General features: G+C 42.3%; 1 protein-coding gene across 1 annotated transcript in view; it reads right to left on the bottom strand.

The window, feature by feature from the left end:
- DOCK2 (dedicator of cytokinesis 2) overlaps positions 1–23,783 on the bottom strand; it is a 412,382-nt gene that overhangs the window by 240,436 nt on the left and 148,163 nt on the right. Inside the window, exon 26 of the mRNA XM_036884746.2 lies at positions 13,040–13,188. Coding sequence (XP_036740641.2) covers positions 13,040–13,188 — 149 coding nt within the window. The remainder of the gene's footprint in view (positions 1–13,039; positions 13,189–23,783) is intronic.

Genomic DNA, 23,783 nt, shown 5'->3' with positions numbered 1-23,783 from the left:
GTGGTCTATTCTGGAAAATGTTCCATGTGCACTTGAGAAGAATGTGTTTCTTGCTGCTTTTGGGTGTAGCGTTCCATAGATGTCTGCTAGGTCCATCTGTTCTAATGTGTTGTTCAGTGCTTCTGTGCTCTTACTTATTTTCTATCTTGTTGATCTGTCCTTTGGAGTGAGTAGTGTGTTGAAGTCTCCTCAAATGAATGCATTGCATTCTACTTCCCCCTTTAATTCTGTTAGTATTTGTTTCACATATGTAGGTGATCCTGTGTTGGGTGCATAGATATTTATAATGGCTATATCCTCGTGTTGGACTGACCCCTTTATCATTATGTAATGTCTTTTTTTGTCTCTTGTTACTTTCTTTTTTTTGAAGTCAATTTTATCTGATACAAGTACTGCAATACCTGCTTTTTTTCTCCCTGTTGTTTGCATGAAATAACTTTTTCCTTCCCATAACTTTTAGTCTATGTATGTCTTTGGATTTGAAGTGAGTCTCTTGTAGGCAGTGTATAGATGGGTCTCGCTTTTTATCCATTCTGTAACTCTCTGTCTTTTGACTGGTGCATTCAGTCCATTTACATTTAGGTTGAGTATCAATAGATATGTACTTATTGCCATTGCAGGCTTTGGATTCATGGTTACCAAAGGTTCAAGGGCAGCTTCTTTACTATCTAGCAGTCTACCTTAACTCACTTATTATGCTATTATAAACACAATCTGATAATTCTTTTTTCCCTCCCTTCTTTTTCTTCCTCCTCTACTCTTTATATGTTAGGTGTCATATTCTGTACTCTTTGTGTATCCCTTAATTGACATTTTGGGTAGCTGATTTAATTTTGCATTTGGTTAGTATTTAGTTGGTTTACTTCCTTTGCTGTGTTTTTATTTTCTCTGGTAATAGCTATTTAATCTTAGACACACTTCCATCTAGAGCAGTCCCTTTAAAATACACTGTAAAGATGGTTTGTGGGAGGTAAATTCCCTCAACTTTTGCTAATCTGGGAATTGTTTAATCCCTCCTTCAAATTTAAATGATAATCTTGCTGGATAGAGTATTCTTGGTTTGAGGCCCTTCTGTTTCACTGTGTTGAATACATCATGCCACTCCCTTCTGACCTGTAAGGTTTCTGCTGAGAAGTCTGAGGATAGCCTGATAGTTTTCCTTTGTTGGTTATATTATTTTTCTCTCTGGATGCTTTTAATACTCTGCCCTTGTTCTTGATCTTTGCCATTTTAATTATTATATGTCTTGCTGTTATCCTCCTTAGGTCCCTCGTGTTGGGAGATCTCTGGATCTCCATGGCCTGACAGAATATTTCCTTCCCCAGATTGAGGAAGTTTTCAGCAATTATTTCCTCAAGGACACTTTCTATCCCTTTTTATCTCTCTTTTCCTCATGTACACCTATAATGAGAACATTGTTCCATTTGGATAGGTCACACAGTTCTCTTAATATTCTTTCATTCCTAGAGATCCTTTTTCCTCTCTCTGCCTCAGCTTCTCTGTATTCCTGTTCTCTGATTTCTATTCCATTCACTGCCTCCTCTACCTCACCTAATCTGCTTTTAATTCCCTCCATTGTCTCATTTGTTATCTCCCTCCTGAATTCATTCCTTAGCTCTTGAATATTTTTCCATTGCTCCATTAGCATGCTTATTACTTTTATTTTGAATTCTTTTTCCAGGAAGATTGGTGATTTCAGTCTCAGTGAGACCTCTTTCTGTTGTTTGAGGGATTTTGGATTGAACAAGGTACTTCTGCCTTTTCATAGTCCTGGAGTGATGAGAGCAGTCACTGGTGAGTGGCATGGGTGTCAGCTGGGAGGGCAAAGTCACTTCCTGCTCTGCGGTTGCTGTCTCGGCTGTTTCTGCCAGTTAACTGCATGCAGGGAGCAGCCTCTGTGTCAATTCCCTGAACTGCCATGGGTGGGGCAGCCCTTGGGATAGCATAGGGCACTGGCAGGGGTTGCAGGCAAGTGGCATGGGTTCTGCCTCAATAGCAAAGCACCTTCATGGCTCCCAGTCTCAGCGCCCATCTCTGCTGTCTGTGCAGGTCAACCACGTGCAGGGAGCAGCCTCTGGGTCTGGGCAGGTTAGTTTCACACAGGGAGAAGCCTCTGCATTAAGCTGTGTAGTTGCTGTAGGCAGGGCTGCCCTCTGGCTGATCTTCAGCGGTGGTGGCGACAGCCAGTTTGTGCATAGGTGCTGTCAGGGAGGAAGGAGCAGCAGGCTGCTTATTGCAGTGAGAGGCCTTGGGGCTGCATTGCCAACCAGGGGGATAGGGCACCTGAAGCTCTTGAAAGTTCCCAGCCTGCTGGGCTGAGTGTGCCAGGACAATTTTGTCCACCTGTTCCTTCTAAACCCTTGCCTGTTTAGCAGCCTTCTGACTGTTGAGAAGTCTTCTAAAGCGCCTGCTTTTCTTTTGTCCCAGGGCCACTGGTTGTGGGAAACTGTTCACAGTCTTAGTCTCTGACTTTGGTTTTCAGCCCCTCTAATCTCCAGAGCACCATGCAATGTGGATCTGTGCTCCCAGGGTAGATTTCTAGGGCTGGGTATTTAACAGTCCTGTTTCACTCGCTCCCTGCTCTGATTCTCTTCCTCCTGCTGGTGAGCTGGGGTGGGGTGATTGCTCGGGTCCCACCAGGTTGCGGCTTTTTACTTTACCCTTTTCCATGAAATGTTGACCTCTCCCAGATATAGACTGGCTGGTGTGCTGTTACTTCTGGTCACTCTTCTAGGAATAGTTGTATTTGCTGTATTTTCAAAATATATGTGATTTTGGGAGGAGATTTCTGCCATACTACTCATGCCACCATCTTTTTTTCCTGGGATGATTTCTTAATGGAAGAGGAAATGAGATTGGGCCTATTAGGAAAGGCAAGGTTTGGCTCTCAGGAGTCACAATTCAGATGTTTATCAGGGTGAGGAATATAACTTAAATGCATGCGTTCAGTCATCTAAAAAACAATGGGAAGTGGAGGGACCATGGCTTTTATTAAATAATTTGGCAAGCCAAACAATGGATCTGCGGGCTAGATTCAATTTGTGAACAATTACAAGTCCTCAGGACAGCTAAAAGGAAGAAAAAGAGTGTCTTGCAGGTAGAGGAAAGAGGTCAAGGACAAAGAAAGAGGAAGAAGCATGAAGGCTTGGTAGGAGAACGAGAGACTGGTCTCACTAGAATGCAGAATGCCAGCTGAAAATAGCAGCACACATGGTTGAAAAGAAATGCCAAGCTGAGTTTGAATTCTAGGTAGAGGAATAGGTAATAAATTGAGAGACCAAGGTAACTTTAGCATGTTATGTTACATGGAGAGACTGTGAAATAAAACATTTTTTTTTTCCAATCTGGGATGCCAAATCGTGTTTATCTCTAATGACTAATGTTATCTAAAATCTCCCTGAGAAAATATCCATTCTAGAACCCTTGGATTATTTTCTAGAAACTTCTCTGGTGTCACTAGTTGCTGCCAACAGAGTGTATATGACAGCTGGGGCACTATAGACAGAGGCTATGGATCAAAGGCATCTTCAAAAACAGAGCCCTTCCTCTCTCACTTAACACATTTCACTTAAGGATTTACATTTACACCACTTGAGCAAATCAAAGTTATAGTTCCCTCAGTAACTGTAACCTGGACCAAACATAGCTATATTTTTCTGTGGCTGAACGGGCTTTTAACTTATGCCTCCCAACTGTGAAAGGGAGATTTAATTCAAACATTATGCAAGAAATGCTTTTGAGGAAGCAAATGGCTGGCTCAGTGATGGTTTAGTGTAAATGGCTACTCTTTTCAACTTGTGCTTTTAAGCAAGGGTTCCCTGCAGAAAGAAATTTTCCACAGCCCCTCCACAGTCTTGCAGGCTGAACAGAAAGGTACCTTCTCCACTCCTCCAAGCTATCTTGCTTGCTTCTTCAGGGGATAGAGCCTAGCTTTATTATTGCAGGCACCCAGTGTCAATGAAAGGGCACTACACAGAGCCTGGACTAAGGTGAAAAAGTAGGATGATTGAGGCAGTTGCCCAGGGGCAAAATTTAAGGGCCATAAATGCCATATTTTTAAATATATAAATTAATGCAAAAAATTCATGATGAACAAAGTATCAAAATATTGATTTTTTTTGAAATGTTGCATTGGTAGATTATTTTTCTTGATTACTGAATTTTTGGCCCTGACCCAGGCAAGTTCCTCACTTGTGTCACTTTCATCCTGGCCCTGAGAGGCAGTCAAGGTGGGGTGGGATAGAGGGCAGGAGAGAGCAAGTGCAGAGAGGTCATCATGAACTTGGCTGTAGGCAAAGTTTGTTAAACTTAGGTCATGACAGATAAAGAAATACTGAAGAACATTTCAAAAAGTATTTCTAGGTTGTGCTGATGGAACAGAATGTGCTGGATTATTAATTTTATCAGGAGGAGCTCTAGTCAACCAACAACAAAAGCTGTCTTCTAATTTTCCAGGTAGATCACCTGAGAAAAAATACCCAAAGGCCATCTACAAAGTTATGCCAAACTACTCACTTTCCAAGACTGCCAAAGATCAGATGACTTTCAAGTCCCACATGTTAGCCTAGGAATTACCACATGGGCAGGGCTGTCAAATAGCCAAAGTGAAATTCTACAAGGTCCTTGGGACCAGAACAGCTTCTTATGGTCCTTCAGGTAACCAGTTCCAAAGCCTAGTCTTGGGTTGGTGCACACTAATGCTGGTTTAGTCAACTGCTCCTGACAAGTTGGGGCAGTTAACAGGATGGAATCCTCTACCAAGATGAATCATTTGTCTGTGGATTTTGTTGTTTTAGCTGATAAAGCAGAGGAAACCCCTTATCTGTCAGCACCCCTTCACTCTGGAATAGGTATGTTTTGGGGAACTACTCATCATCAAAATGCATTCTTTGTAAGGAGCAATCATCCTTTTAATACTTCATATATAAGCTTTTAATTTTTTTTTGACATAATGGTTGGTTTATAGGAAAGTTGAAAAATAGGGGAGAGAGTTCTATGCACTCTTCATCCAGCTTCCCTTAATGTTAACATCACCAGAACACAATTACCAAACCAGAAACATTCACACTGGTACAATACTATCAACTAAACTATAGACCTTACTCTAATTTTGCCATTTTCTGGTCCACGATCCCATTCAGGATTCCAATTTGAATTTAATTGTCATTTTTCCTAAGTCCCCCAAATCTGTGATAGTGCCTCAGTCTTTCCTGCTCTTTCATGACCTTAACTTTTGAAAAGTACTAGTCTATTCTTTTGCAGAATATCCCTCAGTTGAGGGTTTCATTGAATGTTTTCTCTATCATATTGAGGTGGTGCGTCTTTGACAAGATACCCCACCTAAGGGGTGTTATGCCCTTCTCAGTACATGTTTCAGGAGGCATGTGATGCTGATATGCATCCTTCCTGGTGAAGCCCCCTTTCATCATCTGGGTAAGGTGGGGACTGTCAGGTTCTCTGCCACATAGTTACTCTCTTTCTTTATGTCATACTTCTATATAAGAAACATACGTCTATATATATCTGCTCCAGGTTGAATGTTTAGTTTGTCCTAAAATTGCTACATCCCTGGAACATCCTCTCCCTGATTAGTACCACGAGAACCGTTAGACAGCAGATGCAGGGCCGCTGGGGAGGAGAGAAGTGCACAGGAAGCTCCCCTAGGCTTTTTGGTTTTTCCTGTTTATGGCAACTCCACTGGGTCCCGGCAGTGGTATGCTGGTAGCTGTTTATCATGTGGCTCTCCAGGAAGGAACAATAAAGCTTGGATATACAGTGTGAGCCAATTCTGTGGTGTAACCCTTCATGGCTGACTTCAAGCTACCGACGTGCCATCACTGAGCAGAGCTGGGGTGAGATGGGCAGCAGCAGGCAATAAATGACATTTCTGCCATACAGATACAATAGAGGTAAAACACCTCAAGCACACAGATAAGAATGAAGTATAGCAAGATACTTATAAAGTGATGTGTTTTGAGGATCTATTCCTTGCTTTTGATTATAATATAACTCCTTTAATTATAGACATAAAAATATAATATACATATATATTTGAATAATGGCAGTTATTGTACAAATAACTCACCAAATCCCTAAAAAGTTAACACCTAGCTCTTTTGAGCTGGCTCCAACATCCATGGAGTAGTTAATCCTGAGCCCTGCAGTCCCGGAACATCTGAAAGGAGTTTCTGCAGAGCCTCCAGGAACCCACCTGAGGTCCACCCACCCTGCAGGGGATGCCACGGCTCCGGCAGAGGCATGGCGGCCCCTTGCAGGCCTCCTGTGGGAGGGCTCCGGAGCCTCTGGCTGCCCCACAGCTGGCCTGAGGGCTGCCCTAGTGTCAATGGGGTACAGCATCTGCCCCAGGCTCAGTACCTGTTTGCCATTCTCCCCAAAAGGCCACCTGGCCCTGTGCTGTTCTTAAAAGAATTACAGGGCTGTTTTAGAGGCTGCCTAGAATAGCGGAGAGACACAGGAGGGAAGAGGAACAGTGAGGGAAGAAGGAAAGCCACATACATTGAGTATGGAATATGCCAGGTAGAACCCTGTGTATGTTCTCACAGATGTTCCTGTTTACCATAAACCTCACACACCTGGGAAAATAGAATTTGCGTGTTGCAGAGAGATTACACGACTTCCCAAGGTTGCCCACCTGATGAGACTCAGAGGTAGGACGTAGTCCCAGCCTGCTCATCACTATCGCCCCAGCTATAAAATAGTGCCCATGACAGGAGGCCTCTGAGTGTTTGCAGGGTGGAGTGCATGAATGTGACTGACTCCAAAGCTTGTGTTCTCACCTCCATGAGGGAAGCGATTAAAGCTAAAGTGTACATAACAAGTGGCAGAAGGCGATGTGGAGAGAGGTGGCTGAATTTGGAATGAGGTGGGGTGACTCTCTCCAGGCTCTCGCTTTTACTAAGTCTCTGACCCTAGTTGGGGATGTCACCTAGCCTCTCTCTCTGAGGCTTGGCTTCCTCACATGTAAAATGGGGCTAATAAAACCTACCTTGCCATGTGGTGGCCAGAAACTCACAATTATGATATATGAAAAAGCACTGCAAGCTGAAGTGTGCTGGGAAAGAATGTTTATCCTATGTCGCCATCTATGATGTTGTCACATAATTCTGTCCTAGGAAGGGCACATTTAACACCATGGAAACAGAGGAAGAGCAAGGGGTAAAAAGAAACTGACCTTCGACACAGCAGAAGGTAGAGGTTTCTTATCTATTTCAACTTTATGCTTGGGACTTAATTAGCTGCTCTCTATTTGGAATTCACCACAGACAAAAGAATTTCAGTAACCCTTACCTCCCTACCTTTTATTTGAAATACAAAGGAACTATAGGTTAGAAGAAAACCCTGCCACTTTTGCCTGGCAGTACTGATTCCTGGGAATTACGTGGTGTGCAGAAGTAGCAGCATCCTGGGGACCCTGCATCAGACAGGCTGCCTGGCATCATCAGAGAGCCCAGGTGCCCAGGGGCCATGGGGGTGCACTTCAGAAGAGGACACCGGGCACAGACCTATGGGATCTGTTTCTTTCCCATCTGGCAGGTCAGGGGCATCACTGGACCAAGAAAGCCCTTTAGTCTAGATTACTCCCTATAGGATCTAGGATCTAGTATCCCTAATAGGGCTGAAAATGCTAATGTCCTTTAGTGTCAATGGTTGGTCCTCTTAAAGGAGGGGCATAGTGTGTGTGTGTGTGTGTGTGTGAGTGTATGTGTGGAAATACATGCACCCAAAAATCACACATGCATATTCAACACATTGGACAAATCACCCATAGTACATGGGAAAGAAAGATGGGAATGAAAGGCAAGAAATATACACATATTCACACATACCAAGGGAGGGTGTGGCACAGACCAATGAAGGTAATGTGTCATAAACCAAGTGTGATTAATTCAACCCTTGTCACTGACACCCAAAGAAGACACAACGAGGAAGGAAAAGACCTCCTAGCACTCAGAGCAGAAGACCCCAGGGAGAAATCAGGCCTTGAACTGACTTGGGCAAGTCACAGTCATTCATTTATTCATGTCTTCAACAGATAGCAAGAGCCAGGCATTGTGCAGGGTGGGCAAGGACAGTGGGAGAGCTGCTGCTGATCTCTGTCCTCACAGCACTCCTGGGCCTGCAGGCAGACAAGTGCACAGAGGATGACGACCCAGATGCTACAGTACAGCAGGCCCTAGCTGCTCCTATGACCACCAAAGGGGTAAAGGAAGAGGGTTAGAGAAGGCTTCCTGGGGAGAGTGACATTTCATCTGACTTCTGGTAGGACTGAGCTAGACAAAGAGTGGAAGCGTACGTCCTGACAGTGAAAACACCACGCATCCAGCTGACAAGTGAAAGAGTGCAGTGCAGGGAATCTGAAGGGTTGAAAGAATGTCATGGAGCAGGAGGATGGGGTGTGAAGGTGGAACTGGCAAGAGGCAAGGCTGGAAAATGTAAGCTCTGCATAGTCAGGGGAGCACAGCTTGCTCAGTGAGCCCCTGTGCTCAAAGCATGGTCAGGGACACACGAGTGTAACATAAAGCCATTAGGGCTGTGATTGAGTCAGAATACACAGTAATGAAAACACAGAGGAGGAAGTCCTTAATTCTGTCTGGGGCTAGGGCAGAGAGGAAGAGGGCAAGGGATTGAGAAGACTTCAGAAAGGAGTATTACCTGAGCTGAACCTAAAAGGAGTTCAGGATTTTACCTGCGTAGAAAGAATAGCAACCGAGGGCATTCCAGGCGAGGGAAAAATGCATGAGCAAAAGCCTTCATCCCCAGTGTCTAAGTCGATGAATAAAAACATCAGAAAATCCAAACTGTTCATGACTAATAGAACGCCGTGGTTAACCACCCCCCCCACCAAGAATAGTCAACGGACTTAAAGAGTTACCAAAAAAAAAAAAAAGAGAGCCGATTCTGTGCATTCTCTACCACGATGCAGATACAACCAACACTATTTCCTCCTCAGAATCAGGAAGCATCTTTTCCCACTTTATGATTGCTAAGCAGGGTACAAGATGATGACTCTCCTTTCTGTTAAGAGGAATGAAACATAAAAAAGAAAACCCTGTTCTAAGTAGGGGGAAAAAAACAACTTCCTCTGGGTCTGGGGCAAAATTAAATCTTCTGAGTTACTCAGCAGCCAGCCAGGCACTGAGTGAAGCCAGTATGAAACCACTTTTCAAAGTAACCAGAGTTAAAACTAAACTTGCTGGATGAGGGGAGAAAAGGAGTTAATAGAGGCAGAAGTCCAACCTTCCACCTGAGCCTGTCTTATTCGTATGCTAAGTTCAGCCCAGGCAAGCTGGGTGAGGGAATTTAACACTATCATTAAAAAGACATCAACACCCAGGCTAAGGCGGACATCTTCCCGCCTGAGTCATAGGCCACCCAGGGTCACAATGAATAAGGTAATAATAGGAAAACAGAGCTTCCTCAGGCCAGGTCTGTTGTGCTGGTCTGTAATTACCCAAACAATGACAGTCAATTGAAGACAAGCCTCCCTTCCCATCCCCTAAACACACAATGCCCCAAAAGGACGCCTGGCACCCTACTCTATAATTGCCGGATTTCCACACGTGGTTCTGGCCCTGAGCAATGGTTCTGGCAGGTATAGACATAGTGGGGAGGTGAGCTGTTCCTCGATGCTGCCAAAGTGCCAGTAAAAAGTGGATGGCTGTGCTTTCCTAGATCAGCAGAGAGGATCCAAACAACCAGAAGAAAAATGCAGGACATTTACCTTGAGAGGCTTTTTTATTTTTCCCTCAAATCCAATTTTGGGAAGCTGGTGCTTGTTAGAAACCAAACAGCACATCCGATGGTCTGTATCTTTAAAGTCAGATCTTTGCACAGGCCATGTCCCCACTACTGCAGGAAAATGAATTTATGAGTACCAGTGAATGTATTTGAAGATTTTACCATTTTACAGTTTATTAAATGCCAGACTGAAAGATGCTAGGTTTTATAGACTGGAAAGGGCTCTTTAATTAAGAAAGTAAAGGACTGAAGGTGAGCCCAACTGTTCTTCCATTTTCAGTGCGTGCTGAAGATGAAAAAAAAATTAGGTTACATTAGAGTAGTGGTTTAAAGTGTAGTGCCTCGACTGGCAGCATCCACATCACCTGGGAACTTGATGGAAAAATAAATGGTCAGGCCCCATTCTCCAACCTTAATGATCAGAAACCTGTTTTAACAGGTCCTCCAGGTCACTGCGATGCATGCTCAAGTGTAAGACCTTCTGTACCACAGCTGTGGTCCTCTGCCCTGGCTGGCTTTTATCATCACCTGGTAAACTTATTGCAATGCTCCTGCCAACCTCAGACAGATTAAATCAGAACAACTAGGACTGGAACTTAGTTACAGCTGCTTTTAGAAATCTCCTCAAGTCATACAAATGTGCAGTCAGAGTTGAGAGCCACTATGTACCAGAAGAGAGATTTAGAGAAGATAATTTGGGACTTGTGATTTTTAGTTAAGTTTAAAGTAATATTGACTAGTGAAGGAATCTCCTTCATTGAAAAAAAACCTTTTGAAAATAAGAAAAATCTTCATGAGCTGGAAAGGAAGAATGTGAAGCTCATCAAAAGCTTCAGAATCTTATACCAAACCCAATAGTAATAACAGTATTTAATAACTCATCCAACAAATACAGTTGCTCACCGTGGGAAAGGAGTGAGCTAGTCCCCACAGTCAGAAGTCATTATAAAAGCAATGCAAAGCCAGTGAAGAGTGACAATATAACCTCTCCCACACCTCAAGTCCAGATGCCTCAGTCTTCCAAGGAGAGCTCAGTCTTCTCATTTCTTGGCTTTGAAGCCCCAAGTACCCAGGACACATGAGACAGCAGCCTCTTCTCAGCAGTGTCTGGTGCTAACCAATGAACGAAACAGTGACAGCCCATCAGGATAGAACTCTAGGAGGCAACTCCCATGAATGGGCAGAGCCTCAGGATTGCTGCTTCACAAATGAATTGTGAACTTGGGCCACTCTTCTACCCAAATCAGGAAAACTGGCAGTTAGCCCATTCTAACTGTGTTCCTCAATCTGGGGGCCAATGGCATAGTCCCAAGGATCCAGGGTCTTTTCCCCATGAAAAGGTATCTGAGCATAACTAAAATGTAAAAACATCATAAAAATTCTTTCCAACAGGAAGAGACAACATTCTTTAGGATGTTTCTGGAGAAATGATGGTCCAATCCTCCTAATATAGTAGATGCCCCTCTACTATAAATGAGAGTAAGACCAAACTCTCCCTTAAAAAAATATTTTTAAAGATCAAATAGCAAAGACTGGAGCCAGTTCAACAGTTGGCTAGTGAATATACTTATGAAAACAATGTTGTCATGAAATTTTCACAAGTGAATCTTAAGTATCCAAGCTCTTGGGCATAATACCTCCTCTCCCCAAGAAAAAGGTGAGGATAGGGAGAAAATGAGAAGGAAAAGACCATGCTTTTGTATCCTCCATGCCGATGATTTTGCAGACTTTGGAGTCTGACAGACATGGGTTTGAATTTTGACCCTGCCACTTCTTTGGTACTGGTCTTTGAACACTGTCTATGAATTTTATCTTTTTCATCTGTATAATGGGATAATAATCCTTAGCACTGATCAGGGTGAGCAGACAGAAGGCATGGATTACATTTAACACAGTGCCTAGAAACAGAATATAAAATAGCAGCTGTGATCATTAATTATTTAACCCTAGAACACACAGTTGAAGTTTCATTTCCTTTGTAAAGGTTTCCTTTCCTACACACACACACAAACATACACACCAGTCTTTGTAGCTCTAATATTCCTAAAATGCATCCGGATTTTAGTCATTATATTACATTGCAATTGCTTATACATGTGTCTGTAAAGATTTTCTTAAGGAAAGAAACCATGCCTTTGTGTCCCCAATGCCTGACACACACCTGGTATATCACATGTACTTATGAATGAATGAATGAATGAAGCAGGCTACTGAATTTAACTAGTAACAAGATAAGAAGCAAGTTAATTAGGATGTTAAGAATGGAAAAGATGAGACAGAAGAGAGATACAAGGAAATTGATAATAATGGTTGACCATGGGTTTTGAGAAGTAAAGGAGTATTGTTCTGCAGTTTTCTAATTACAAGAATATATACAGTTCATCCAGAAAGCCCTTTTCTGGGTATTTTCTAGGGAGAAGAGAGAGCAGAAGGAATGCTTGCACGAATATTTGGAAAATATTTTTTGTTTGGGACTAGCCAGTCCTCTGAAACCAGCCATCTAGGGGAAGATACCTCCTGGACATTACTAAAGGACAAATGAGGTTGCCAAATGAATCAACACCCTTACCTCTTTATTCCCAGTTTTAAGAATTCTAGGCCTATGTATAATCATTGCCTTTCAATCTTTACTATTATCACTACTCTATCTTCTTTATCATCTTCTGCAGACTCTGCCCTTTGGAATCCCTTCACTTACTCCCCTGAAACTTTCCTTTTGATCCCATCCCTGCCTAATCTCTGAATAATATCTGTGAAATACACTGGCTTCACTGCCATAGCCATCTCCCTACCATCATCCCATTCCTCCCCGTCTCTAGAGTCTAGGCCTTAGCAATCTGTTTATCCAGAAAGTCTTAACCATTTTCACCACTGTAGAATAGAACTAGGGAAACAAAACCAAAGTAAATCAGCTAAGAAAGCAGGTGAGGGGGACTGCATGACTTTGGAGGCATAGAAAACTCCCCCTCCTGCCAGTCTACACCAAAGCTTTTATAGTAAATGGACAAGTCATCTAAGAAGTCTCCAATGTGTCTATCCTTACCCTGAGAGAGCCTGTCCACCAAGAAATAGAGGGACAAAATGCTACAGTGCTTAGCTCCAGTCCCTAAGCCATCTTTTACAGCCATAGGGGTTAGTCACTGGAAAACAGGCCTGCTGAGCAAGCCATTGACTTTTATCTTTAGACTTCAACTGCTATTCATCAGCATCAATATTTTAGAGCTTAATCAACTCAGTCCTAATCTGAGTCCAGGACATCTACATCATCATGAGGACTCACCGCATCCTGACAGCTGAGGACCTCCAAAATGCTGTTGAGTAATTCGACACAGTACTTCTTCTCCTGGACCTGGTGTTGCATTTCATCCTTCTGATCCAGTAGCTCCCTCAGTTCTTTGGTGATGACAGGAAGCAGAATGTCCCGGCATTCTGGAATGGAGGCAATTCAGAGGCATTTGACCCTCCTTGTTTTTTAGTTTCTTTTCTTGCTTTTAAGATAATTTTTCATTAAACAAATAATTCCTGAATATAGCCTCCTCATAGAAACACTTAAATATTGAAGATTAAGTTAAGATTTCACAGTTATGGTCCCTCCCACTACCTCTGCTCCCCAGAGGCAGCCAGTTATTTTATTCTATACATATGTATATTTGTATAAAAATTATATATGTATAAACATATAAAAATGTACTAGTATAATTTAATATCATTTTAATCTTTTATTAAGTAAGACATATCATACCGTGATGATAAAGCTTCAAGATCTTATATTCTACATATGTATGTTTCAGTATAAAACATAGTATTCATTCTGCTTTTGTTTCCTTTTCATAAAAGGGGACTCTACTGTATGTATTGTTCTGTACCTTGATTTTTTTCCCTGACCAGTATTTCTTGGAGTACTGCCTATGTTATCACATATATAGGTCAACTTAATTATTTGTATCTCTTTTATAGTATTCTCTGTTATGGATGTATTTATTTAGTCATGCCCCTATTGATGGACATTATTTGCTGGTAAAAACAATACAAAAAATGAATAACTTTCCATTTGATCCTTGTACACAATGGCTTTCATTTTAAATAAGTTAAAGCTTTTGCAAAGAACAGTATCTCTCTTGGCATTGCCCTCCCAGGAAATGTCTGGGAAGTTCTGAAATCCTGCAAGGTTTTCTCTATTTCTCTTGAAAATGGAAAACCTTGAGGGACCAAAAATGAATCCAAATGTTTTTCAAACCATTCCTACCTGAATACTTCTAGAGCTGTGATGTGAATCATATACACCAGGATTTAATTTAATTCAATACAACAGATAAATGCTGAAGGCATTGTACTTTTGGAAGTACAGAGACAAAATATGGTTCTCACCCATTAGATACTGACAGAGGTAGTTAGCAACAAAAAGAGCAGTGGCAGAAAACAGACTAAGATAAAGGTGGGAAGAAGTAAAGGACATCTCTTGTTCCATCAGTCCATCACCTACACCTTCTTCTGGCACAATAACATGGTTTGCTCTGGGGAGCCACAAACTGCTATGGGATATAATCCTATGAATACTCACATAAGGCTCCCTGCTCGCCTCTGAATAAGGGCAGAGCACCTGATCCTAATTAGGATAACTCCTTGAAATTTGAGTCTTGAGGGAAATTCAACCACAGTAATTGCTGACTTGCTAACATACTGGGAGCTTACAGTATGCCAGATGCTGTTTTAAGTGTGTCGCATAAATTTCTTCAGTTAATCTTCCCCGTGACTCTAGGAGGTAGACACTATTCTTTTTCCCATTTTACTGATGAGATAACTGAGGAAGTTTCCCAAGAGCCTATGCACTTAACCACTTCATAAAGAACACAGGCTTACTTGGAGCTCAGCTGTCTCATGGAAGCACTCTTTGGGTGCCTGTTGCTTCTTACACAGGGCTCTTCTGGGTCTCTCCTCTCTGCTGACTGGTGCTCCAGTTTTTCCTCTGATTCTATGAACTATCCTCTACCTTCCAAATACATTGTTTTTACCTAAAATTTACCACAGTAGTGTTTTGTTGCTCACAACCAAAGAACCCCAACTGGTAGAATCATAAAATGCCATGAGGGCTTCAGAAGGGACAAATGGTCTCTGGTTGGAAGGTTCATGGAAGACTTTACAGGCTCTGATAGAATTGTGGTCCTTCTCTGAGCACCAATCTTCTCACCTTCTGAGAGCACCAATCTCTGCTTATAATTAAATTATTATTAATGTAATTAGTTTTATCCTTTCAACCAACCAAATTGTAAGCTCCATGAGAGCCAGACTAAATTTCAAGTGCCTAACACAGTACCTGGATCATAGTTGCCACTCAATAAATTTTGGTTGACCTTGGAAGAACTGTTGAGATAGCCATTGATAATTAAATAATCGTGCCATAGGAAGAGTGGAGATTCAGGGAACAGAGAGTGATTTACAGTACATAGATCTGGGAAAGTAGAATAGTATCTTGGAAGTACAATGATGGGAGATAACATTTAAAAAGAAAGTTCTTAAATGCAGTAAGAGGGGTTAGGTTATAGTTCTATGGAAACAGAAAATTTTAACTCTGTTTTGCTTAAAATTATAGATGAAATCATAGGCCATAGGTTTACAGTACTTAATTTGGACTCAGCAAATTATTGGCCTAAAGGCCTAAGAACTTTTGAAAATACAAGGTACTGAGTTAGCCATTTAAACCCTTTGTTTAAAGAGATAAGAGAAAAGACTGGAAAATATTTGCATACAGTTACCATTACATTTAACTTAAATCAATACTTAGTCTGTATCTTATCACTGTAAGGTTGAATTTTTATCCAGATTTATTTATTGAAAGGGATAAAGAAATTTCCTGCAATGTTCATTCAGACATTTTAAAAGTTATCTTCTAAAGGATGTTAACTTGTGACTTTGAAGCTTGTTTGTTAGAGGAAATTATATGTGTTAAAATGCTTGTAAAAAAACTGTGTGAATTCATTTGAAGTTGTAAACTCTCTATCACCGGGAGATAAATGACCTCACCAGCTTCATGAAATTTGACTTCCCTCTTCTGCTTTCACTGATGCTGTCATAATTAAGCCCAACCAGAAGATAAGAATTGTGCATTCTCTTATTAAGTTAAATAAGGATTGTAAAGTCTTTCTCTTCAAAAATTACTTTTGCAAGTAAAATAAAAAAGAGATTCTAATAAAGGAAATTTAAAACACAACAAAAACTCTTCAGCTGTGATGGGCAGGCATGTAATCTACCACAGACCTCTGGGCAAAAGGAAGTTACCAAAAGATGATTCACCAAAAGGTGATTCGAGTAGCTGAAGCAGAGACCAGTGAATATGCTACTACAACAGTCCAGGTGACAAATGAGAATAAAAGTGCTGGGTTCCACCCCCTGGATTCCTAGCTTCTGATATAATATTCTTGTCTTCTGTGGAAGCTAAAGATTTGATAAGACCTTAGATAGTAAGAAACAAATCAAGAGCAGTCAATTGTTTTGAATTGAAAGCAAAAGACAAGGTTTTAAAGTCTAAAATAGCCTTTTGTAACTCAAGATTAAAAATCTTTTACAACTCTCTCCATTTGCTAAGTGGGATCGCTAGGACCTACAGGAAGGAGAGATGTTAATGCAGAAAAAGGGTTAATCCATTCCGGCAGTTAATTGATGTTTTCATTCACTTAGCCAGTCAGCCTTCCACATTTATTAAAGCTCCCTAAGTGCCAGTCACTATTCTGGGGATTACATACCTGCCCATCACAGCTAACGAGACAACAGAAATAAGAGGCAGACCTAAGCAGACAAGACGAAAACCTAGTACCTTTATGGCTTAGGAGTGCTGACCTGTGAGGAGTGTTCATAAAATAGAGCTTTAAGGTATAATAAAGGTCAGGTTTTTCCTTAAAAGTTCAACCTGTTGATATTCTAGTTGAGATACCTCATATCCCATTACAAAGATACGAATCCAAGAGAAAAGGCCATTTGGGAGATTCTAGATATTAATGAATATCCCCTTGGGAAGTCACCAGATTTTAAGTTCTACTTAAAACTGAGTAAATTAGTAGATGCTCATGGAAAAGTCTGGTAATGAGCTTGCCAACTCTAGAAATATTTAAGCAGTTAAGTAGCTGCATATTGATAGGATGATGAAGAGATAATCAAAGTATTAGTTGAAGAGTTGAACTGAATGATTGAGTCCTCATCCAAAATACTGTGACTCCATAAAATATAGATCCAGAGGAAGTGGCAGGAGGAAGCATATATTTGCGAGGTAGAAAGACAGTGGGCATGTGTGTATTGTTTACAAACCACTGAGGTTGTAGGAGCTGCAGACTAGGCCCCAGCAGAAGCAGTGTTTTATTAATCTGAAAGTCAATCTACTTTCGACTTATCAAAACCAGCGTACCCACAAGATGAAGGCTCTCCCTGCTAAGAGTTAGCAAATTTTTTACTGAGGAAGCCATTAATAATGGGGCCTGTTTTCAGAAAGTACTTTGTCTTCTCATTAACTTTGATTCCTCAGAAACATCTGGCTCCTCTGTTTTGAGATGAAAACATTTTTCTCATTTGTAATTGGAGCTGTGAAATTATATTAGTCTGTAAAGCTTCAGGAAGCAGCATTTCTAAACTGTGGCTTGATTATCAAGCAAACAAACATAAATGGTTTAAAAGATAAATATTGCAGAGACTTAAACCAATCTTTATAGACAAAGACAATGGATATCAGAGACCTGTAAACCCAACCTGGGTGCCTGATACCTGACAAAGGCTGGGAGCTCTGCCATCAGGGAACAAGTCCAAATTGTAATTCAGACCAGGTGCTTGGGAGCTCACAGAGTTACTCAACTCTGCACTTTTATACAAAGGAGTTTTCTTTCATCAGAATGACTGCAGAGAGGAAAATATAGTTTTGGGGCTCTGGTTTCTTCCTCCTTGGAGAGAGTTTTTTTTCCCATGGAGGAAGGTGCTACTACTTGAATTGTCTTGAAGTGGGATATGATTTTGCAATAATGTCATGACTCAGGGACACTTCAAGTAAGATGGCCCTTGTCCTTGCCTCTTTTCTCCACACCATCAGCCCCATAAAAAGAAGGAAGTGGATCATTCTTGGGGTATATCAGGACAAAAATACATCTGTGACTACAGCCACAACCCAGCTCCAAAGGGAAACACTCCGAAGAACCCCATCTGAACTTGCCATTCTCCCCACAGGCTTCTTCCTCTTCTGCTTGCTCTGAGAGTGAAGACACCCCAGTCCCATAGTCAACCAAGTAAGTGAATCATTCCTCTGTCTATCCCCAACACCCAATCTATCATGAAGTCATATCCTTGCTACCCGCAAGCAAGGATTGGCCCTTGCTCCTTTCTGTTCCAAGTCTCCTAAACAGATCTCTCCACTTGTAGTTTCAGTAGCTGGAATTTCCCAAAACTCAAACCTGAGCACAGCATTTCCCTGCTTGAAGTTCTTCAGTGGTTTCCTATTGCCTTCGGGGTGAGGTCTGTAAACTCTCCGGCATAGCTGAAGGTCTTTTGTGACCAAGCCCTTCCTTACCTCTCCCCACCAACCTCACATGCCATCATAGCCGTGGTCTCGCCATCTCCTGTTTTTGAATTTTTGTGCATTATTTTTGCATGTTATTTAATTACTGTATCCCCTTATCTTCACCTGAACTAACCCCTTCTTGTCTTCTAGGTCTTAAGTTAGAAGCCAAATCCCCTAAGACAATGTTCAGTTCAGGATACCCCAACACTGTCTTGGGTGACACTCTTGTTCTATCCTAGAACCCAGGCTCACTTCTGCCCTACTATTTGTCACAGTATGTGACACTTGTCTGTGCAATGGGATGACCAGTGAGGAGTCTTGTCATCACCCCCGAAATGAAGCTGAGGCCGAAGGTGATGACACAAGTACAATCACCCTACATCCGAAATTCAAATTGTTTCCAACAGTTGGGGTACACCAGCACCCTTCAGGGGGCATGGTTAAGTGCCAGCCCTGCACCAATCTGCATGCACAACATCCCAGAACTGGGGGAGGGTCAGCAGAGGCCTTTGGATGTCACGTGACATCAATAAAGGGAAAGCACTACCTCTGCCCCCTGAAGCTGAGGCGGAGGGAGGGAGAGCCAAAGGAATCACTCAGGAAATGCATGAAGACAAGACTGGCACCTTACACCCCCATGAGGGGAATGTGTGCCAGCTTTTAATGCCAGGTGAACAGCAGAACGGAGAGACAAAAACGGTCAGGAGCACCCTTCCCCTCGCTGTGTGGAAAAAGGTTAAACACCGGCAAGGTGTCTGTGTGAGGGGCTCAGTCACATCCTCAGTGTGCGTAATCTGTTTCTAACCTGCCTGTGGCAGCTTTCACTTGGCATTTCACTTCACCGATAGCTAGCCCCATACTGTGTCACCAACACAGGTTAATCAACTCTTCAGTCCTGTTCAATATTTCACAGGCTTTAAGATGAAATTTTAAGGTGAAGCAGAGTTTCATTTTGCTTTGACCAAGTTCCTATTAACTGAAAGGTGAATTCAGCTCAACTCAACCCTCTTGGGGGATGGGAAAGACATTCTGCCTATCAAGGCTTACCCTCTCCTCCCCACAGGCCTTTTTGTAAGCAGGGAAAACCCTTCATTGAAACCCCAAATTCTCCCTGGGCAAGGCTGAGCAGCTTAAACCCAGATCTGCTAGGGTGCTTTGCTTTCCTTCGGTTTGGGGAGCATATGTGGATGTCAGAGGCTATTTGGTTCAATCAGCTAGACATGAAGGAGGACCTCAATACACAACTCTAGTCTGACAGATAGCAATTTGTCCTCACAACCTTCTTCCTCCAGCTAGCGGGTCATAGAGAAAAGTAATTCTACCCACTGGGAAATCAATAACTACCCATAAACTTCATATTCCCGATCAGGTTACAAACCTTGTACAACTGCACTAGCAGTTTCCCCCAACGCATTCTTCAGTGGCTCCTCAGGATTCACTGTCCTTACTTCGCAGAAAGCATGCCTAATTACAATATCCAGAATCACCACTCACTCCCCTTTCCTGCTTGTCTCTGCTATGGTATAGTTCTCCACTTCATGAATCCTGAAGGCCAAACTATGTCTCCCCAGCTAAACACACACAGTCTACTTGGAGACTTCAGAACTCAGCCACTGTAAGAATTCTCTTCAGGTATCTTAGAAGGGTTAAAAGGTTACAATATAATTAGGCAGTAAATTCTAAACAAGAAATATACTTTCACAATAGTATTCTTGATACCCACCTAAAGTCCAAAGCAAGCCAGTGCTTCTACTACATACTATTTATATATAACTTAAAACATGATGTTGCGCTAAACCTATGAGCAAATGCCCTATAATAAATTGATGTTTGCCATTCAGAAGCATAGTGATGGCAGGAAGGGTATACTGATATACAAGTGTTAGAATCATTAAGAGGATTTGTTTGTTTATTTTAAGATGTATGTATTCATGTTGTTTGTAAGCTCTGATAGTCTATGCAATATATTTATATCCTTAAGCATATATAAATAGTTATTATAGCAGGCACTGTTCTTGGGGATATTATATTCTAGTGGAGTATCAGAAACAATTCAAGAAGATAAGAATTGTCTTAGGTTGGATTCTCCAGAAGCAAGCTCTGAGATGCAGTTTGGGTGAAGGTGACTGACTTATAAGGAGGTATCCCAGAAAACAAAGGAAAGGGCGCAGGGGAGTGGGACCATGAAGGGACTGCAAAAGCAGGCAAGTGTTATGGAAGGAGGGTGCTCTGAAGACAGTACGGGCGGTGGAGACAAAGCAGCTGGAGTGCTTGGGCCCCAGGGAGGATGGTCCCATGCACTTTGAATGCTCTCGGGGCCCAGGCCAAGCAGGCCCCTGCAGCCTGAGGGCAGCCCTAGGAGGCAGGTGCTGGCTGTGGGAGAGAAATTCCCCTAGTAGCTGTTCGGCACAGAAGTGATCATTGGTCACAGGAGACATGGACAGAGCCCTGGGGGTTGATGCTACACCAACTAACATGGGCAGCTTCCAGCAAGACAATTAACTAGGTAATATGAGAGAGTCTGGGGATGCAGGGCAAACTATCCGCATGGGGCAGTTAGGGAGGCTTCTCTGACATAGAGACAGTTCGATGGAGACCTGAGGGTGAGATGGCAACACCCTACAAAGACCTCAGGGAAGAGCATTCTAAGAAGAGGAATGACCCTGGAAATTTGCCTAGCATGTTGGAGGAATCACATGAACACAAGTGTGGCTGGATTATAGGAAATGGGGAGCATGATATGAGACAGCTAACCTGGAGAGTTGAGCTGGGACCAGGTCTCACTAGGCCCTGTGGCCCAAAAGCAGTTTGGCTACTGGAAAAAGATAAACTTGTTTTGTATTTTTAATGGGGGTTGGGAGTGGACCTAGAAAGGGAGATAGAAGAACAGTGAAGAGGCTTTTTGTAGAAGAAGAGGTCTGTGCATAAAATGAAGGTACCTGTGGCCAGGATTCTCACCTGGCCCTGGTTGGGTTGCTCACTACACACATGTGGGCAATACGTTGCTATTGACTCTATATAAAGAACTCTGCCTAGTGCTCTGGGTGACATGGTGGCACGGCTGCAAGGCTACAGGAGAGCAGAGCAGAGGCTGGGGTGGTGACAGTGCTGAGCACAGAGGCCCAGAGGACAGCTGTGTGGGCAGAGGGGCCCGGAGGCAGAGACCAGCCTGCTGCATGCAGACTCGCTCTGAGTGAACAGGATTTTAATGATAGACCTGCCACCGTGGAAATAAAGTTGAGTATAACCCTTTCACCCCAAGAACGTTCTACTGTCATTTCTTTGGTCACACTGAATCCATAGTGAACTTGCCCAGGGCTGAAATCCATTGGCAAGACAAGGTCTAATGTTTATTGAGCCCTCATTCTTCATCAGGCATTCTCTCTATGAGGAATGTCATTATACCTATTTTATTGATAAGGAAGCTGAATCTCAAAGAGGTTCAGTAACTCGCTTAAGATCACACAGCTGGTATTAATTGGCAGAGCTGGGATTGAAACCTAGGATATGTGATCCAGAGCCCACGTTCCCATCTACTAAGCTATCCTGCCTCCTTACTTTAACAGTGAAGGGGAGAGAAGATGGAAGCTTGATTCATTTGTGGCAGGAGAGATAGATGGAAATAGACAGACTTGGGCTACAGCCAGGAGGCAGAGTCAATACATCCTGCTGATGGATAAGATATGCTGTAGAGATGTATAAGCAGATGCATTTTGAACATCTGAATAAGAGAACAATCGATTCATTTAAGGGTTTATCAAATTAGGTTCTAATCATGGAGACCATTTCATTGCCTAAACTGGCAAGTAATGAAAGACTCCTATCAACATTCCTCTGATGGTACAAAGTGGCTTCAGAAATGGCCTGTCATCATGCCTCCTGAAAGCTATTAGGGCATAACTGGTAAATTCTGACAGGTACTTGCACTTTCAGTTACCCTTTTGCACTTTTGAGATCATTTACACTGCCATTGCTGACCAGTCTTCTCCCTGCCGGCTCACTCATTAAACTACAGTCCTGCTCTATAGAAAGTGCTTTTAGGAAAACAAAGGTCCAGATATGGCCAATTGAGTTATCACCCAAAATGTGACTTGTTCCCTATTGCTTTAGAAGGATTACATTGTGACGCCATACCAGATGAGAACCGGCAGCCTGTTAGAGGACTGTCTTACCCACCTCCTTATCCTGGCTAATGGATAGAGAAGCAAATGAAAAAGCTTGGGGCTGAACCAAGTCACCTGTCTCCTGGTAATCTGGGCAGTCTTTAAAGGAAGATTCCCTTCACAGCAATGTGCTCCAGGTCAGTCCAAGAGAAGAAATGAGTCAAGGTAGCTGTTTGACTGCAGAGAGTTATGTCTTACATCCCCCAGCCCCATTTGATTCCAGTCCAGGGACATCCAGAATTCAGATCAGTGTATAAGCACTTAGGACACCTACTATAACAGTTAGTACCATCCACGCCCTTTCAGGGCTTATCATCCCTGATCCACCGCCTCTCTTCTGCACCATGCTACATAGGTCCCTAATCCCTTCACCCCAGCCCCTGACCCTCTGGAAACTCAAACAAATCCCTGGCTCCACAAATTTCAAATTTTACTTAACCAGGAACTCTTTCACCTTAGATTCTTTCTGATCTAGTCTGTGGTTACATACTCAAATAGGGTTTTCTGAGTAGTAGGAGTCATTATAATATATATTTTTTAATAAAGTGTAGAAACCATCTGTCTAGAAATCTATTGAGAATGAAAGGGAGTGTGAGAGTGGAATAGAGAATGTGAGAGCTATGTAAAATGTCTTAAAATCATACTGAGTTCCAGGCACCATATTGGGAACTTATTTAATCTTTACCAAAAGCCAGTCTATATATTATGTTGTCATCATTTTTCAGATGAGAAACTAGGAGCTCCAAGCAGCTTGTCCAGGGTCATTTAACTAGTGTGACCACAACAGAGGCAAGATTCCGATGAAGACCCTGTCTGCCTCCAGTGCCAGTACTACTCCAACTTCACTCACACGATTATTCCCAACTCCAAGATTGCACAGCCTTAAGGCAACCACCCTTTGGATTTGTTAGCTCCCTTAAACTGGCCTCAAATCCAAGCCTCTGTTTGGTTAGTTTGTTTAGTGGTTGATTGTCTCATTTTAGTAAGGGTTACAGTCCCAAGGGACTAAAACAAACAAATCTGAATTCTAGAATCCCAGAATTAAACAATTCTGAGCATTCATCAAATGGTGATGTAGTCCTCAGATGTAACCACTCACTTCTTTCATTTTGTTAATTCAACCAATCATTTTCTCATCTACAATTGATCGAGATTACCCACCTCACAGCAGTTAGCTAGCAAAGAGCAACTACGACCTTCCAATCAGTCACTACCTTTTGTCAGAAAACAGTAAGAGCCTGGGGCAGGATAGATCTCGCTCAACCAAGTCTTGTCTCCTACAGTTCCTGGCACAATGTCTGCCACAGTATAAGCTCCTAATAAGTGTT

This window comes from Manis pentadactyla, chromosome 2 (genome assembly GCF_030020395.1).
Source record: "Manis pentadactyla isolate mManPen7 chromosome 2, mManPen7.hap1, whole genome shotgun sequence".
Lineage (NCBI taxonomy): Eukaryota > Metazoa > Chordata > Mammalia > Pholidota > Manidae > Manis > Manis pentadactyla.
Note: the sequence above shows the minus strand (reverse complement) of the source record. Positions and strands in the feature narration are given on the sequence as shown.